General features: G+C 32.0%; 1 protein-coding gene across 1 annotated transcript; it reads right to left on the minus strand.

Moving 5' to 3' along the window:
- Positions 1-17,562: 17,562 nt before the first annotated feature.
- On the minus strand, positions 17,563-18,767 carry LOC113768712 (late embryogenesis abundant protein D-34-like). The gene is made up of 3 exons (XM_027313167.1): positions 18,428-18,767; positions 18,022-18,345; positions 17,563-17,915 (listed from the first exon to the last, which is right to left on the minus strand). The coding sequence occupies exons 1-3, from the start codon at positions 18,755-18,757 to the stop codon at positions 17,748-17,750; spliced, it is 822 nt and encodes a 273-aa protein (XP_027168968.1). The 5' UTR covers positions 18,758-18,767; the 3' UTR covers positions 17,563-17,747.
- Between the last annotated feature and the right edge of the window lie 333 nt (positions 18,768-19,100).

Here is a 19,100-nt window from a genome sequence, read left to right on the forward strand (position 1 = left end):
TTAAAAGTAATTATTCTGGCAATAAGTCCACAGGTTACTATTAACATGGACTCGGATAAAGTTTGACTTTTTGGCTCTAGGTGTAGCTCTTATAGCTTCCAGCTATTAGGATATCCAATTTGTCTCTTCAATTAGCCAACTTGCAATCATGTGTACGGTGCTTGGACTTGCTTTTTATCTTGTTGCTGTATATGCTGATTCACTATTCTTGTAGGCAGTAGTTGGATTCATGTCTCAAGTAATGGACAAATTAGTATCCTTCAAAAGTGCTTGGTAGGTGACAATATTAACTTGTAGTATCAAGCCTCAAAAGTGCTTGGTAGGTGATAAGGCTGCTTTTTCTTGTTTATTAGACCTTATGTATAGTTACATATTTTTAGATATATGAAATCCTATGACATTCAAAGCTTCAAAGACTACTTTTGGTTTAAAACACAGTGAAGTTTGCAAAGTTGTTTCTCATAAATGTGGAATCGTTTGTTGCTGTCCTTTGACATCTTAATATTAAAATAAAGAAGTGGAACAATTCTGCCCATATAATCCTTGGCTCTTAATGAATGTTATTAAACTTCCATCCTCTAGTAGACTCTGTTTCCGAACTACCCATATAATGTCTCTTTTTCTACTCTTTGTATAGCCACTATCTAGATGAGACTTAAAACAAATGATTCACTTTATTTTTTGGTGACTCCTTAACTAATTTTCCTTGTTTTAATTTTTCTATCATCTACTAATAACTTTACTATTTTATTGCAGATATATTGCTCATTTTAGAGGTTTGGAAGATTAGCAGTACGGCTTACGTGTCGACTCAAAAACTATGGTTATAGTGCTATCTTAAGTTTAGAAAATGTTTTGGGACTTGGAATTGTTTTTTAGTGTAGCCTTGACTTATATGGCAAAATTTGCTCTATTGAAACTTATCAAACTATTTGTAGTGTGATGTTGCACTTATTTATGACATTTGAATATTTAATATGTTATTATGGCATTTCCTATTGTAACGGGTGTCTACGTTTGTTATTTATTAAACATTGCTGATGTTTTCATTTTTTAGATATTATTGTAGTAGGAAAATCATCAAACTACACATTGCAAGGTGTTGTAAATGAGTAGCATTTCTCAAGCAGGCTGTCTTTATTGACAATTGTTGTTGTCACTGAATCAAAACTATTCATTGATAAGAAGTTGTTGTCACAGTTGATAAGGGGTTTATTGACAACAAAGTTGTCACTAATTAATATATACACTGACTATGTTGCTTCATGCATCATTGACGAGAAAGCATGTCGTCACTAAATTTGTAGCTTTTATTGACAACATATCTTGTCATAAAAAAGTTTTTATTCACTGACGACTTTAAAGTCGTCACTGTATACTTTTACCGACGGAGATTCAGTGACGACTCTGTGACAACCGAAATGTTGTCAATAAAAGTCATCAGTGACGACTTTTTGCTTTTTTGTGACGAAAAGTAGTTGTCATTGAAGACCAAAATTCTTGTAGTGTGTGGGAGTTTTACGCCAATATGGAAAATAAGCAGAGCCACAGCGCCAATTTGATTGTCTCTTGGGTTCGAGGCCAGAGGATGTCCATCCATAGGGAGACCATTGCACGGCATATCAAGCTCAAAGGTGAGGGAGTGGACGTGAAGTTGACCAAGGAATTCAAAGCACGTGATCCATGGCAAGTGGGAGAAGCTGTGGCACGTCTTAAGGGTCAGTACCGTGAGTGAGGAAGTTCGAAAAAACTCACCGTATATGCCGACTCCTTCGATCCTAGGTACTACTTGATATTCTATCTTTTTGCCTTTAATGTGGTGCCAAAGAGGAGTGGAAAAAGGGAGATCCGAAATATCGATCTTTATTTTTGGACAAGATGATGCATGGTGTGGGTCAGCAGCTCACTGGTATTCCTCTTGCCAGTATTATTATCATCTACATGCTGACCACAGCTTGCATGAGAGCCGGTGAAACCTGTTTTGGGTTCCCTCGCCTTCTTTCCATCCTTTTGAGAAGCTCAAGGTGCCTCTTGTGTTACTCAGGTCCTTGGGTATCCCTACAGACTTTGGAGCCTCCTTAGTTCGAGACGTTGGAGAAGTGTCGACCTTAGTTCAGCCCCCACCTCACACTCAGCAGGAATCGGTTGTTCAAGAAACGGAGGCACAAAAGGATCTACCTCCTCCTATTCCACGACCACCCTCTCCTCCGAGATCAAAATGGCAAGAAATCCTCAATGCCATCTGTTGTATGGAGAGGAGGGTCATGGAGCGCATCGATCAGCAGGAGAGACTGATGACGGAGCGACTAGACAGGCATGATCGTCGTCTTCGGGCGATGGAAAATCATTTCAACATCCGCCGGTCACCTACTCCGACTCCTAACCCTGACGAGGGACATATTGGCACATCTCATGGTCCTCAAGAAGCTGAGGAGACTGTGGATCCTACTTCTGAGCAGCCATGAAGATTTATTGCCAATTGGACTTTTGCAATCTTCTGTTTTGTCATTTTTCATTTATTATGTTGAGTTTAAACTTTGAAGTTTTCTTTTTATTTGACTCATCTTGTGCTACTTATGTTTCCTCGTACCCCTTATTTCATTTTGAACAGAATTTGGATGTTCGTGAGGATTAGAGGATTCAAATTGCATCACCACTTCTTTTGAGGGGAGTACTAGTTTCTTTTACCTTCCTCTACAATGAGGACATTGTGCAATTTAAGTGTGGGGGAGGGATTACTTTATCTTATGGGGTGATTGTGTCTTGAAGTGCATGATTTTAGTTGTTTATGATTTAGAAATGTTGGAATCATATTTGGAAATACTGTCATGAGGTTAATTTTCTTGAAATTGAGGTTGTTAGCAGGGAGTTTTGTCCATTTATATGGGAAAACTTTGTCAAAATTTTTCCAAAATATTTTTCAATATTTCATTGCAATTTTTTTTAAAATAATGGCCAAAATGTTCAATAGTAAGTGCCTAATTCTTCCATTGGATAAAATGTTATATGTATTCTACGAAGGTTTAGTTCTCATTTGGCTTGGAATTAGTTATTATACAATTAGCATTTTTACATTTTAGAAAGTATATTAAGTTAAATAAGGAAAATTATGCTTAGAATTTTGCATGTTTAATGATATTTTTCATTTTTACTTAATTTTATAAGTAGGTGATTGATATAGTCAAAACAAGGCCAGATTCATCTTGTAATTATGCTTAGAGGGAAGTTTGAAGATATTATCTGTTAAAAAAAATATGTATATATATAAATTATTATTCTATTCCAATGATTCACATACTGAGTAACCGAGAGTTGGCATTTGCAAATGTCGACATTCGCATAAAAAGGTATTGAAATTAAGAGTATGCTTAGCAATTTGAATAAGTGAAATGTTGAGTAATCGGGAGTTTTCACCTAAAAGTATCGATTTTCGCGTAAAAAGGCATTGTCACTATTTAAGTAAAATGAAATATAAATAAATCCCTCTTAGTTATGAAAATTTTGATGGATATATGGTGAGAAAGGCCATAAAGTGACTATGTGAATTACTTATTGATGAAATTAGGCTAGAATGAGAGATTGAATTGAATTTGTTGAAATTAAGGCATAATTATCTTTCTTTAATTTGATATTATGAGTATTTAGTGTAACTTGAGAAATGGCATAATGATTGGTTTCTAGGTTTTGGGGAATTAAATTTGACAAAAGTACGTATATTGTTTTATCACTTGAATCATTGTAGTAAGTTATGTGTAAATTGCTCGAGAACAAGCAATGATTCAAGTGTGAGGGAATTTGATAAGTGAATATTTAACGTACATTTTGTACAAGTTTGGCATGAACTTTTGGTATGTTTTGAGAAGATTAAAGTCATATTTGAACTCTTTTGGTGATAATTGCTTAAATATTGTTTAAGTGTTCAAATTTGATAAATGAGTGGATTAACGTGTTAATTTTGTGAAATTGTGAAGGATATTGATATATGAAATTCATGCACGAGATGACAAAAAATGTAAGGATCATCTGGAGGATAAAGTACAAGGATACAAGGAGCAAAAATGAAGAAAAAGGAAAGAAGTAAAAAAACCCGAAATTAATCAGCACGGATCCAAGTTCGGATCCGTGTGAACAAAAAGAGATCCGAGCCCTCGTCTGTTCTTCTGGAGCAGTGCATCGGAGTTCAGCCGATTCGAGCTCGGATCCATATGGAAAAGGCCTCGGATCTAACTTCACCACTCGGATCCGAGGCTCGGATCTGCCTCTTTCTTCTGCAAGTGGCACAGCCGTTTTTTCTCACTTTTCACACAACTTTTCAGCTATCTTGGATGAGAGAATTCGGTGGCACATGCTTCTGCAACAAAAGGGAAGACAAAATGAGTTATTGACAAGTCAAAACAACATATCTTTTGACTTCCTCTACAAAATCTGAGTGGTTGGAATCATGAAAAAAAAAAGGTGCCTTTCTACCACCTTTTATGCAGAAAAACAAGGAGAAGCCAAGAAGGACCAGACGTAGCTAGTTTTTCTTCTTGTAACATTTTTTTTCTCTAGTTAGAAGTTCTTGAGGAAGCACTTGGAGACTTCACTTGTAATCATCTTGAACAAGACATAGCAGAAATTGGAGGGTTTCACCATTACTTGGCTAAGCTTGCCTTTATCTTTCTTGTACTTGTATTTTATGATATTTTGCATTAATAAACTTGTGAGTTTGATTGTTATATCATTCATGAGTAGCTAAACTTCTTTATCTAGGGAGTAGATGAAACTTATGGCTAAATGATATGAATTGAATGTGATTTATACTTGTTGTATCTTGTATTAACTTGTCTACTTGTGTAGCTGTAATTACTTGTTATTGTTTGATCACTAATAGCATGTTTATAGTTGTTATTATTCAATGAGAATTGGTAGTAACAATGGAAACACATGAGTAGAGTTTAAGTTGTATGTTCATGAAAATAGAGGTACACTTAAGTGGATTACTTAGCATTTCATGAAGAAAAACAGAGTAGAACTAGTATTTCACCATGAAGATAGGGAAAATTGAACTACTCTAGGCCATTTCATCATGAGAATGATATTTGGTAATTTTGGAAATGAATTCCTGGTTTAACAAGAATAATAACAAGAGGTAAATCTATTCATTTGTGTTGTTTAAACCATAAATGGAATCTATATCCCTAGATTTAAGTCTTTAGTAAAGAAATCTCCATTTGTATCTTTCAATTTATTAAACCAGATTTGTAGACAATAGCATTATAATCTTCTTGCTCAGATTTACCGTAAGTCTAAATAATAGAGAAAATAAGAGCCTAGTACTTGTTTAAATTGCTCCTTGTGGGATCACCCTGATATTTGCCCAAAACTACTAAGTGACCTGTATACTTGCAGTCCAACGGGTAAAATTCGGAAATAAACTTGCATTGATATAAAAATCCCGTCAATAGGCCCTCTATTGAAGTTATTTTTTACCCCTTTTTTCTCTTTCCCAAGCTTTTCCATTCTTGTTTCCTCCGTAGTGGTAACTGAAGAACATACAGAAAATTCTAATCAAAAGTTACTGCCAAAAAAGGAGAAGAAAGACTGCAAAAGTTCATGGTATTCAAGAAAACATGAACAACAATTTAAAAAAAAAAATTGGCTCCTACCATGTTTATGGTGTGCACTTTAAATATGTTTCAAATCACTTTTTTATTTCACAACAATCACGTTAATCAACAGACCGAACAAATCATATTTACACCTCAAAAGATAACCAATATTAAAATGTATAGCAAGCTATCCGCAAATTATCAACTAGTCAAAAATACAATAAATTGCTAAGCTCATGTAAATTTGATGTGAGGTATACACAAATCTAGCCATACAAGCGGTATTGGTCTATTGCCTCTGTTTTCAGGGCAATTTTTTTGCGAAAGAAATTGTGTTTGCTTCGGAATTTACAGGGCCAGCTTTTGCATAAGACAACATAAGGCCTTTTAGTATGTATATTTTTTCTAATGCAGGTACATTAAATCCGCTATAAGAGTTTATTAAAAAATTACTTTTTCATCTTATGATAATAATACAGAGTGTTACATCCTATTTGGGTAGGCATATTACTACAAAATAATAGAACACGGAAATTTAAAAATAGACAAACACCTGCTTGAAATACAAAAAACAATGTTATACATATATAAAGATTTGGGCACCGAAATGGTATCAGAGCCTATAAATGATCCCATAATCCCTATAAATGATCTCACACTTCCCAAAAATAATACCTTAAATAATAATGATGATTATATTTCTGATGAAGAATTTGATGCAAACCTAGTACCTATTAGATACTTTAATAATGGAATAGAATTAGACGATTCAGATTGGCGCTATCCATATCCTTAAAATGGAGGAACGTCAAATATGTGATTCGATGTTATTTCTTATTAAAGAATATGCATATCAATTATAGCAATTAAATGAAAGAATTGCATATTATCAAGAAATGTGGATACATGTCACTTTGTATAATTGTAATCCGGTTATCTGCCACGATAGATACAAGATCTTAAGAGATGCAGGACATGAAAATTTCTCAATTGTAGACGTCATTTAATGACGTAATGGATATTGTGAATTATTAGATATAAGTCAAAAACCCTTATTTGATAAGCCAAATACGTTGTTACCCAGATTATATCTTATATAGGAAATATGGTTAGAAGTAGTTCTCATCGTGTTTCAAATAGGAATACTAATAAAAAAATAGCGACAAATTATAAAATAGAAGCTAGATATTGGAATGAAAAAAAATATGACAAACTGTAAAATTTAATAGATACAGGAGTTAATGAAAATTATATATCTCACAGATTGGTTGAACACTTACCCATTTTTCAATTAGAAGATCCTTATTAATACACAAATTTTAATGGAGAAACTCATGAAATTGAGGATGTCATAAATTTTACTACTTTGTATTACCCAAGAAATTTAAGTTGCAAATGAATAATTCTCAAGTAAAAACATTTATTAAAAATAATATTAAACCTTTTCCTCAAAATAAAAGATTAATTAGATGGCAAATGGCATTATCTGATCTATATGTGGTTGCATTTTTATTCCTTCACCATTTATGTCTAATCCTAAAAATTCAATTTCTTTTAATCCTATTTTTGCTTTCTTTTCTGATAATCCAATTCCATGTTTTAGACATAGATCAGAAAATATATTTAAATGCTCTAAATGTTCTTCTATTGAATCTGAGGCTATTAAGATATCATCAACATATACATATAAGAAAGGATAATCTTTGAAGATTTTATCCATTTTTCTTTGATATATTTGAGGGGTATTTTTTAATCCAAACAGCACAACTAACCATTCATATTGTTCTTGAGGAGTACTAAATTATGTATATTTAATACTATTAGGATGCATTTTTATTTGCCAAAATGCACTTTTACAATCAAATTTAGAATATTTTTTCTTTCTTTTACTCATATTTATGAGGGTTTCTTTATGTGGTAAAAAGTATCCATCAAATATAGTTTCATTAGTTAATTGTTTATAATTAACAACCATTTTAGGTTTATTTTTTACTATTTTAGTATGGTTTCTTACCATAAATGCGGGTGAAGAATGGGGAGAATTTCTAATAATTCTTTAATTTATTTTTTGAATTCACCTTGATCAATAGGATTATATCTCATGTTTATATGAGCTTCTGAACCAACTTGGGGCTTCCCTAGAACAATTCTATCAGAATAAATTCTTCTAGGATTGAGAGATTTGATGAAAGATTTGAAATTCTCTTATATTGCTCTAATTGTTTAGATTATTTAGAAAGTATTAGAATTCATAAATTATAAATTATTATAATGTATCAAATATATTTTGATAATCGATAAATTATAAAATTCGAATATCTCTCTTATAATCCAAACAACTAGAGTGATTTAGCTGAACTTCAATTTTTTTTTTTTATCAAATTTCTCAATCCAAATGAAGCGTGAATATAATGTTAAATTAAAGACAAAAAGAAAGAAAATAGTTACATTAGTATATGTTGACAAAATTAAACCAAACGGATTCCGAATTTTAGAAGTTATAAATTTGAATATTAAACTTAGATTAGGAAATAAAGTTGGATTGTATCTTGGCCTTAGAACTAAAATAGGATTCACTTAAGAATGACCATCTTATGTCTTCGGTGGTTGCCTCTCCAACGGTAAACTTGTTTAATTGTTAAGGCTTTCATGTGATTAATCAAAGCCTTGTGGCTTGTATAGATTCTTGGTGTGTTATGATTCGATATATTATTTACTTCCTTGCTAATAATATCAATATTAGCAAGCCTAGATATGATCTCTTCATGATTGTTCATTACAATTGAAACCTAAAAGATTTTGTCTCGTAAAAGGTCTATGTGGATTTTGTTTCTCTAAATCTTTCACAATTAGAAAAATGATGCAAGAAGAATATGTGTCTCAAGAAACTCAATTACAAACAATTGAACAATAAATAGAAAATATGTCGTAATGCAAATATTTATCCAAACAATTTCTCTTAGATCCATCCTATGGAAAACTGGATCTCTGAATTCAAATCGAACAATGCTTTTTTATAGCTTTTGATGTGAACTAATACAATTTTGAGTTCAAATTGGCCAATGTACTTTTTTTTTTATTACTGTTAAGTTCATGAGTAAAGGATTATGTTCCATATTGGTCCGAGAGATAGAGAAAAAACGGTTAATATGTAAGTAAAGGCGCGAGATCTAATGGCTTAAGTTTTTGGGTCAGAATTGGGTTTCTGACTTACATATTAAACTCTTTGGTGGACTCTCTCGAGATATTTCTTCCTATCAAATTGGTATCAGAATTTTAGATTGGGAGACTGGGCTACTTATAGGCAAGTGGATCCTTCTCGTAGTTGGACTGGTGAAAATTCTCTTCTTGATGGTAGACCGAAATGCCAAGGAGTTTGGTTGGTGTTGGATCAGGTGCGCCATGGGTTTGGCGGGGGGGTTCGATATTGGTAGGGGTCTAAAATGCAGTTTGGATGTTGAAACAGAGTGGATCCATATTTGGGAGAAGAGATGATGTTAGGTGATAAAATGAGCTTGCGTTGAGTATTAAAGTGGAATCGAAGAAGGGTTTGTAAATTTGGATTTAATGTGGGGATTATTTATGAAAGGGGAAATTTGTTAGGTTCATGGATAAAGGGTTATGTCCCACATTGATTCGAGAGATAGAGAAAGAACGGTTAATATGTAAGTAAGAGCCAGAGAAAGAACGGTTAATATGTAAGTAAGAGTCCGAGACCTAATGACTTAAATTTTTGAGTCAAAATTAAATTTCTAACTTACATATTGAATTTTTTGGTGAACTCTCTCGAGTTGTTTCTCCCCTATCAATTACTTCTAATGCCCTGTCAATTACTTCTAATGCGAATTAGTACAATTTGGATGTAGTTGCATGAAAATTGGACGACAAAACTCCACTTGTAAAAGCTTGAATCCTAGTTCTCTATGCATTTGGTCATTATTAAGAATACGCCCTTAACGAATTAATAAGCCAACCATATTTGTAGTGGAAAAGTCTGAAGTAACGATCGTTATAGTAACGAAACTGTTTTTACTTGATATAACAGGTAAAAATACTTTTAGCGACCATTTGATTACCTGTTATACTGGTCATCTAAATAAAATAGTACCAAAAATTTTGGTTAGTAAGTTTTACATAAAAAATAGTAAGTTAACTCAATAAATTAGTAACTTTTATGTCTCAAAAAGTAAATTTGAATAAATATGGAACTTACCTTTTTTTTTGAAGTAAATTACTACTCTATGTCTGAAACTTAGTTTTTTGAGAGTAAGTTTAGTTCAAGTAATAGTAAGTTTTTATAGATTAATAGTAAATATTGTTGATAGAATAGTAAATTTGGTTAATCATCAAAACTTACTAGTTTGTGGCACAAATTTACTATTTTACTTAAAGAAACTTATATGAAACAAGTATTAGGGAGTTTATTTGAAATAATACTAAGATTTTTTTTATTAATAATTGAAGCTTAGTATTATAGTTAGTAATTACTCGTAATGTAAATGTATGATACACAATTGTACGTATCATTTATAAATGTTATATATTTTAAGCATTTTAAATATACTATGAAAACTTTTTTTTTTTGCATATGACCTTATAAATATGTAAGAATAATTTGTCATATTATAAATTTTGAATTTGTGAAAGGTTAGAAAGTTTGGATGACAGTAACAACAAATCTTTCAAGTTATATATAGAATTGCACTTATTTGTACATCACCATATTTTCTATAGATGAATTTTATAGATGAATTTTATGTAAACTGTTAAAATTATGAATTCACAAACGACTAAATCTGACTACTTTATGGCATATATTAGTCTAAATGACTAAAAATTTACTGTAATCATGTGCACGTTGATTGTTGAATTGAAATTTCCTTTATTACTAGCACAATTTCTTCTAATCAAAGCAAAATAAAATCAAATAGCTTTTCCTTTTGTATGCAGTAGTTATGCTTAATAGAAAATTATTAAACCATTTTTACAATACATAATTTCTCCTAAAATTAGTAACATTTTCCATGACCTCTAACCTTGTCAATAATACTAACCACCGACATATAGATAATCTTAAAAGCAAAAGCCATCAATATGACAAAAAAAGAATGTTTTCAGGCTGAACGACAAAAATTGGGATTCTATATAGAATCGAAGAAATTCATCATGAACGAGAATGAATTGCAAAATTATCACATTTCTAATTTCATGTGCATCCAAAATTTCACGTAGCATTAGTTTAGAAGAACTTTCTTTTTTCACACTAAAGAACCAATCCCAGTCTCTACGTCTCTTTTATTTTTTTCTTTAACCATTAAATGGGGTCAAAGTTGTTAGCAGTAAAATACTAAATAAATTTAATTCCATTTCAAACTCTAGTTAATTGTATACTAATATTTTACATCACAATCAATTGAGCACCAATTTTTCTTTTTTTTTTAAGTAGCTATTATTTATTTTATTACTTAGGTTAAATATTTACATATAAAATAATAGCAATAAAATGCCAATCCTCGGATCAATGGAACTTCAATTATTGTTAATAAAACTAATTTTGCATTGATAAAAATTAGTCTACAGAATGAAAAGTCAATGGCAACAATTGCTAAAATATAGCAATTTTTAATTATGGGAAAATAAACAACTAAGTTCCCAAAATATTTCATTTTTATTGTTTAAAAAATCTCAACTTGTTGACTAAATTCAAAATAATTCTATTGTCAAAAATATTTTTTCTCAAATTAACTTTCATGATTAGATGTGAGATACAAATATGGTAAAATATCCCCCATACATATGTCATGGATATTTTAGACTTTTAGTAAAAATAAATTTTTGTTGTTAAAATAACATTGTATCATAGTGTACTAATTATTTTAGGACCATTTTATACGTGAACTAAATTTAATTTAAATTATACAATAGATTATATATGCATGTGATTTTCATTTATAATTATTGGATCCTATTCTTATGAACAATCTCCAAAGGAAAAAAATCCAGATCATACTGATTTTCTTATATTAATTGTTATACTAATTTTGTCATTTTTATTATTATATTATTTCTCATTTTGTTTAGACTTTTACTCTTATTATTTCTTGTGTCTCAGATGTAAATTTATTAAAACTTTATCATCTAATTATATTCATAGGTGTTAAATTATAAAAAATTTGATATATAAGCAAGTAATATTCTATATATAACTAGGAAGATTTGTTGTTATTGTTATCCAAACTTTCAAACTTTTCAAAAATTGAAAATGATTAAAAACTTATATACGATAAAATTTTATTACATATTTTACAAGATTATGTGAAAAGTCAAACTATTTTTCATAGTATTTTAAAATATATAAATAATTTTTTTAAATTACTATAATCATGTATTATACAGGTATATTATGAGTACTTACTAACTAAGGTACTAAGAATTAATCATTAATAAAACATCTCATCATTATTTCAAATAAATTTCCTAATACTAGTTTAAAATATGTTTTAAAGTAAAATAGTACATGTGTCCCATAAATCAATAAGTTTTGATTATTAATCAATTTTACCATGTTATCAGTAAGAATTACTATTTATGTATAAAAACTTACTATTACTTGAATTAAACTTACTCTCTAAAAAGTAAGTTTGGGATATAAAATAGTAATTTATTTATTTAAAAAGTAAGTTTGATATTTATTCCAATTTACCTTTTGAGTATAAAAGTTACCAATTTATTACTGTTAACTTTTTTTTATTATTTTTATTTTTAAGTGTAAGCGGGAGGACTCGAACCCGAGACCTCTCGCTTACACTCCCTCCCCCCTACCACCCAACCCATCCCTCCCCCCTATTACTGTTAACTTACTATTTTAGATGGGAAACTTAATTTCTTATTTTTAAGTGTTATCTTATTTAGGTGGATAGGTCTATCAAATAATCAAATGATCGCTAAAAGTAAATCAAAAATAAATAAAAAATGGTCATATAAGTGTTACCTATTTATGTCTCAAAAAGTAAATTGAAATAAAAATGAAAGTTACTTTTTTTAAAAAATAAATTACTACTCTATATTCGAAACTTACTTTTTGCAAAGTAAGTTTAGTTCAAATAATAGTAAGTTTTTATAGATTAATAGTAAATCTTGTTGATAGAATAGTAAATTTGGTTAATCATCTTAACTTACTAGTTTGTGGCATAAATTTACTATTTTACTTAAAGAAACTTATATGAAACAAGTATTAGGAAGTAGCTAAGATTTTTTTATTAATGATTGAAACTTAATATTATAGTTAGTAATTGTTGGTAACGTAAATGTATAATACATGATTGTATGTATCATTCATAAATGTTTTGTGTTTTAAGCATTTTAATAAATGTATGTATCATTTATAAATGTTATGTGTTTTAATAAATTTATTTTCTAGGTCACAAGTATAAAAGATAAAGTTGTACTAATGTAGCATAATCTTTGAAAATTATAGTAAATTTACCTATATATTAAGTTTCATGAGTTTCAAATATATTTTGTATCATTTACAATAGGGATTTATATGCACATTTTTATCAAAATTATTTTTAATTGGCAAATAGTATGTAAATTATTATAAAATGTCATTTTATAATAATCATAATTTTATAGATGAATGGTCTATAAACTGCTAAAATTGTCAATTTATAAATGAGTAAATCTTACTACTTTATGGCATATATCAGTCTGATCAACTAAAAAATATTACCTTAATTAAGTGTACGTTGGTTGTTGATTTGAAAGTTGCACCTCTGTCACTATTTCGTTATTACTACCACAAGTTTTTCTAATCAAAGTAAAACAAAATCAAATATCTATTCCTTTTTATATGTAGTATTTATGTTTAGTAAAAAATTAATAAACCATGATTACATTCATAATTTCTAATGAAATTAGTAACATTTTCTAAATAAATTGGAATAGTTTGTAAAATATGTTAATTTGTTACCAATATAATCAAAAGAAATTTGCACTCTTAAAAAGCAAATGGAAAGAAAGGACGATGGCATAAGTACAAATGTGGGCAACTATATACATATCACACCATGAGTTTAGGTTTGATTTGTTCAAAACATCGGTAATTTATTCGTTAGTAGATATAAAATGCATATTATTTTTCTACATATGGAAAATACAATTTCATATATACTAACCATTAATAGAATATGTAGTTTGAACACGATCAATTGAGCTCATATTTCATTTGTTTAGTTATCATTTATTTTGTTACTTATTAATTTCATGAAGTCATTTGAAGTGGAACAAATGAGCTCATATTTCATTTGTTTAGTTATCATTTATTTTGTTACTTATTAATTTCATGACTTTTCATGAAGTCATTTGAAGTGGAACAAATGAGTTCAATCATGGTATAGTTTTGTAATTTAATACGAGTTTTTTGTAGTGACTAATTTTAAATGTCATTGTAACAGTTGTCTTCACTAGCATGGTTAACTCACTAATTCTTTTATGGTGTCATGAATTTTCAGTTTCAATCCGAGACTGAACGTTTTAACATTGCAATGGAATTGGTCCTACACCCTAAGAATTTGTGGGGATTTTTTCTACAAGATCATTTGCAGAGAAGATGAACAATAAAAGTATTCATAGTTGGGAAAAATTATAATTTATCTTTGCTATTTCTAGCTGAATTCAGGCCTGAGAAAATGTATCCTCATTTGGCCGAAAAGTGTATCCCCAAGTTGTAGTTCAGTAATAAGCCATTACCTACGCTACATATGAGACTGAAAGACTGAAAATATACATTTTTTTTCAGTTATTTTTGGAGTATCAAGGACCAAGTAAATGATAACCTTCAGGATTAATAAATGAGTAGCTCGAAAACCAGAGGGTATTGAAGTTTGATTCTGCATTTCCATTTTAAACTGGAAAGGCTGAAGACTTTTTTTTTTTTAACAGGAAAATGCAACGTTGATATCAGTTATATTTTGAGCTTAAACAATCCATAGGGGCTTGAATCTTTCTAAATTGTACAGAAGGGACAATCCCTTCTAAAACCATCAAAGCCTGCATTAAAAATCATCAAAATATTCCATGGTCTGATTTGTCATTAATCCTTGTTGACAACTGCTGCCGCAAATTCTCGGTGTCAAGATTCCCCAGTTGCAATTGTTTGGTTCTCACGGCATTGTTGTGGACTCCACCTAGTGATTGTCCTTTCTTCAACAATGTAACTTTCTAAACATGATGGCAATGTTACATTCTCTCCACATTTATCAATATTAACAAGCAACAATGTCTTTGCAACACTGCCACAAAGTCAAGTGCGCAATGATAATCAGACCAAACCATCAAACGCCCATTTGTTTCTCCATTGTTATCAGACAAAACAATCACAGCATACTCTGAATGCACCAAAGATGGATGATGCCGGTAGGCGACAAAGTCCACACCATAGTGTGATCCTGATCTAACCACCCAATTCTTCATCCGAAGATGAGAATAAGCTTTGAATAAATTCGTAAAATTTTCCTTTTTGGACATCATGTACATCCACAACTCTTCACTATCAATTTCACAATTATTTTCGTTGAAGATTTTGATGCATTTTAGGACATAGAAGAGGTAAAAAGCTTCCTCCAGACCTAATTGGAACCACTACTTATCCTTCTCAGCTGTGACTACCGGGCGGCCAAAACAAGCTCGATTAAGTAGATCAGTTTGTTTGGCATCTGCTTGGAAGGGTACGCTCTGACTTTTGAAGACTTAGGGAGCCTCCTTTGAACATATATTGATCACCAGTAATACAAAGCCACATGCTCTGACTTTTTCTGAAACCAGGATATATATATATATATATATATATATATATATATATATATATATATAGACACACACATATATATGCTTAAAAGCGTCCCATTAAGGCTTTCTTAACTACAACTTCACCAAAGAAGCATCTAGAACAGACACTGCATTTATTGGCCGAACACATTGTATCCCCATTCGACCAAAAGTGTATCCCGAAAGCTTATTACTATGGAATTCAGACCGAAAGTGTGGGAAAGTCTTATGGAATTCAGACCGAAAGTGTCTTCTTGTATGCATAATAGTTGAATTTCATCATAAGATAATTTGTCAAGCCGATCAACAATGGTTCTCCAACTTATACCACCACCATGCTTGGGCGATTTGTTAGATAACTGTACTAGCTCATCTACACGAACTGTCATTTCTTCCATTTTCAGCATGATGCTAGAAGCTATCATGTCAATGTTTGTATTGGTGTATGTTTTCTGAGATTTTTACTTAAATTCGGTGTAGTACATATGAAATATTGCAACTTTGGACTCCTACGCAATCCATACTCAAGCTGATCATACCTAAAGATTGCAATCCTACGCAACCCATACCCAAAGATTACTAAAAGTTATCTCAAATTGCATCCCTGTTTCATATGTAAAAGTTTAAAATTAATAAACCACGGATTTAAATGATTTATTTAATAGTTTTATCATCTGATTTTTCTTTTAGTCTTGAAGAAATAGAAATTACCGAACAAATTTGTGCAGTCAACTTGTCCTCTTAAATTATGCATAAGATCGAACTTTTGTATGCCTGATGAAACACTACATAGTTAGAAGTTAAAAGGCTTGTTGCATTTGACAAATAAATTACTCTATTTGGGTCGGTGGATTTGAATTCAATAAAGCATTCAGTTGAATGGATTCGGTGGATTTGGAAGTTAAAAGGCTTGTTGCTCTGTGCTTTTAACCCCGTACAGGCATCAATCATATCATACAAATTTCTTTTTGACATTTCACCAAACAGCTTATATGCATTCCAGAATTAACTGCTTTTCCCATAAATACTGACACCCTACTATGTTTCACATACAGGGTCTAAGTCATTTCCCATACATTTTTCAAGTTGACAATCAAATCAAATGAAAGATAAACAAATTAAAGCAACATAATGAAGCGATTTTCAAGAAACATAATAGTCTAACCTTTTGGCTGTTATTTTTTATCCGCTCTCTTGCTTGATACCACCACCCAGCCTTAATAAAATTCTCAACCTTTTTGTTGGGTCTGCATATGCCCGATCGACCAGGATCCAGGAAGTAGAGATGGAAAATGTGGACTGAACAAAAAAATTTTGCAAGGAAAAAATTTCTATTCCATCATGTCCTGAGGTGAGAAAAATAAAAAGAAGGCAACCAACTTTGGAGAGGCAAACCTGTTTCAGAAATCGGTGATTTTTTACTGAAATATGGAAATTTTTTACTTTTAGTATTAGTAAGTTTAATTTAAACAAAAGTAAATTTTGTCAAATAATAAGTAAATTAAATTACTCAAAGTGTAAATTTGTATTTCTGACTAAAACTTATCTTTCAGGCATATACTTACTAGTTTTAATTAAAAACTTACTAAAGTTAATATTAATTAGTTTAATATAATATTTAAAAAGTCGCTAAAAAACTTGATCTGTCACTAAAGGTAATAGAAACCTATTATTATAGGTTTCTCTAATATCGTTACCATAACTATAGGTTTCTCTAATATCGTTACCATAACTATAGGCACTGTAGCATTGTCCTTTTGTAGTTAGTGTGAAAAGGGTGTAGGAAGAGGTGGAAGGTTAAAAAAACAAAGATTAATCTCACATTTGTTAATCATCTGCAGTTTGTTTTTCCTAGTAACTGCTGGATCAGAGAAAGCAGCCCATTTCATCAACTTCTATTACATAATCTCCATTATCGTTTGGCTGTTTTCAGCAAAGATAAGGAGAATAATAAGTATGCTGTTGCCTGGACGGGAGCGGCTTGTAAATCAATGGAGATTGAACTAGTTTTGTAATGGAATTTTCGTGCGTTTGGTCATATTATTAAGAATATGTCCTTAAGAATTGATAAAACTTTTGTACGACCAAAATTTGAAATTATAAATCAGTTCTGGACAAATTGAACTTCGCATAACTGACCCAATTTAAAGAAAAACTCACTTTATAACTCAAGGAAACGGGACAATAACTCAATTCAGAACAAAAGATGCTCGAAACTTTAAGAACCTAATAACAACCTAAACTCCATCTTCCCAAGTCTAAACCAAAAGCTAGAAAACCTACTTGGCCATATATACCTAGCTAAACTTCCGCCAACTGGTACTAATTTCAAGTGCTTCCTGCCTTCTGATTGAGTCTGGCAGCAGCAGCCGTAGAAGCAGCCACACCTCCTGGATGAGGACTAGCATTTGGATCATTCCTCACCTCTGCAGCCACAACTCTTTTTGCATCTTCTCTTGTCACTGTCTTATCATCCGGAAGCCTATCAGTTGCATCCTAGTACAACCCCAAAAAAGAAGCATATCAAACAAAAGTATTATGTTTTAGTTGGTAACAAAACTGTAAACAATCAATGGAAATCTTTGGTGGATTTAAGATTGACCCCCAAAACATCTCCAAGCTTGGTTTTGTCTTCATCTCTCCAGATTCCGGGATTAAGATCGGCAGCAGCTTGAGCTTCAGCTCCTATCCCTCCAGGCATCACTTGGCCTCGCCCGGTTGCTTTTACTTCAGCTGCCTGTATTGCTGCTGCATCGCTCATGTCCACTGGCTTGTTGCCGCTCGTAAGAGCCGTAGCTTCGAGTGCCTCTCCGATTGTTATTCCACCTCCAGCAACAATGGCTGGGGAAGACGATATATCTTGTCCTTGTCCAGCTCGGCCGCCAGCAGCAGCACCACCCCCGCGTGTGGCATACCCTCCTACAACCTGGTTGTAGTTCGAGAACAATGGTGAAATGAACGTAGTTAGAATTTACAGCAGGCTGGTGGCAAAATAATTTTATATATACCTGCCCTCCAACAGCTTCAGCAATAACACGGCGGCCGTCAGCGGCACTTTCAGCAACGTTGACGCCCTGATCTCTGGTGATATCAGTTATATCATCATGGCCTACAACACCGAGGCTCTGATTCACATCAGCAGCAGATTGCATGACAGACGCAGGACCGCCTCTAGGTGTCTGGCCAAGAACCCTGTTTTCAGCGGCTTGCATGGCAGCTGCGTCCCTCGGTGCATTGTTCTTTGATGCTAGATCCTCTTTGACGTCGAAAACATCACCATATTTGATGCCATAATGTTGGTCTCCCCCTTGTGGCCTTCTTGGCTGGTCTTGGCTCATCTCGATTTCTTCTCTTGGCTTTTGAATGACAGTATTGATTGGTGGAACCAAATCTCAAGGGATCATAAAACAGGAAAATGGGGACCTTCGTTAGCCAAGGAGGCCAGGGACTTGTTCCTCTTATGGTACTGAGATGAAGTGATCAAGGTCGGTTGAGTTGACAGCAGCGATTACAGGTGTCATGCTTAGTAATGGAACGCAGCACTCTTATGATAAGCGTCATGCTTAGAAATGGAACACATCAATCTTATGATACAGCCATACCGGAGGTGGCAATTGTTAAATTTTGGCATGATGGTCGGATAATGAGGCAGATACGGCTATGTATGGTGCAAGTATGTAT

The sequence above is a fragment of the Coffea eugenioides genome, chromosome 4 (assembly GCF_003713205.1).
Source record: "Coffea eugenioides isolate CCC68of chromosome 4, Ceug_1.0, whole genome shotgun sequence".
In the NCBI taxonomy this organism is placed as follows: domain Eukaryota; kingdom Viridiplantae; phylum Streptophyta; class Magnoliopsida; order Gentianales; family Rubiaceae; genus Coffea; species Coffea eugenioides.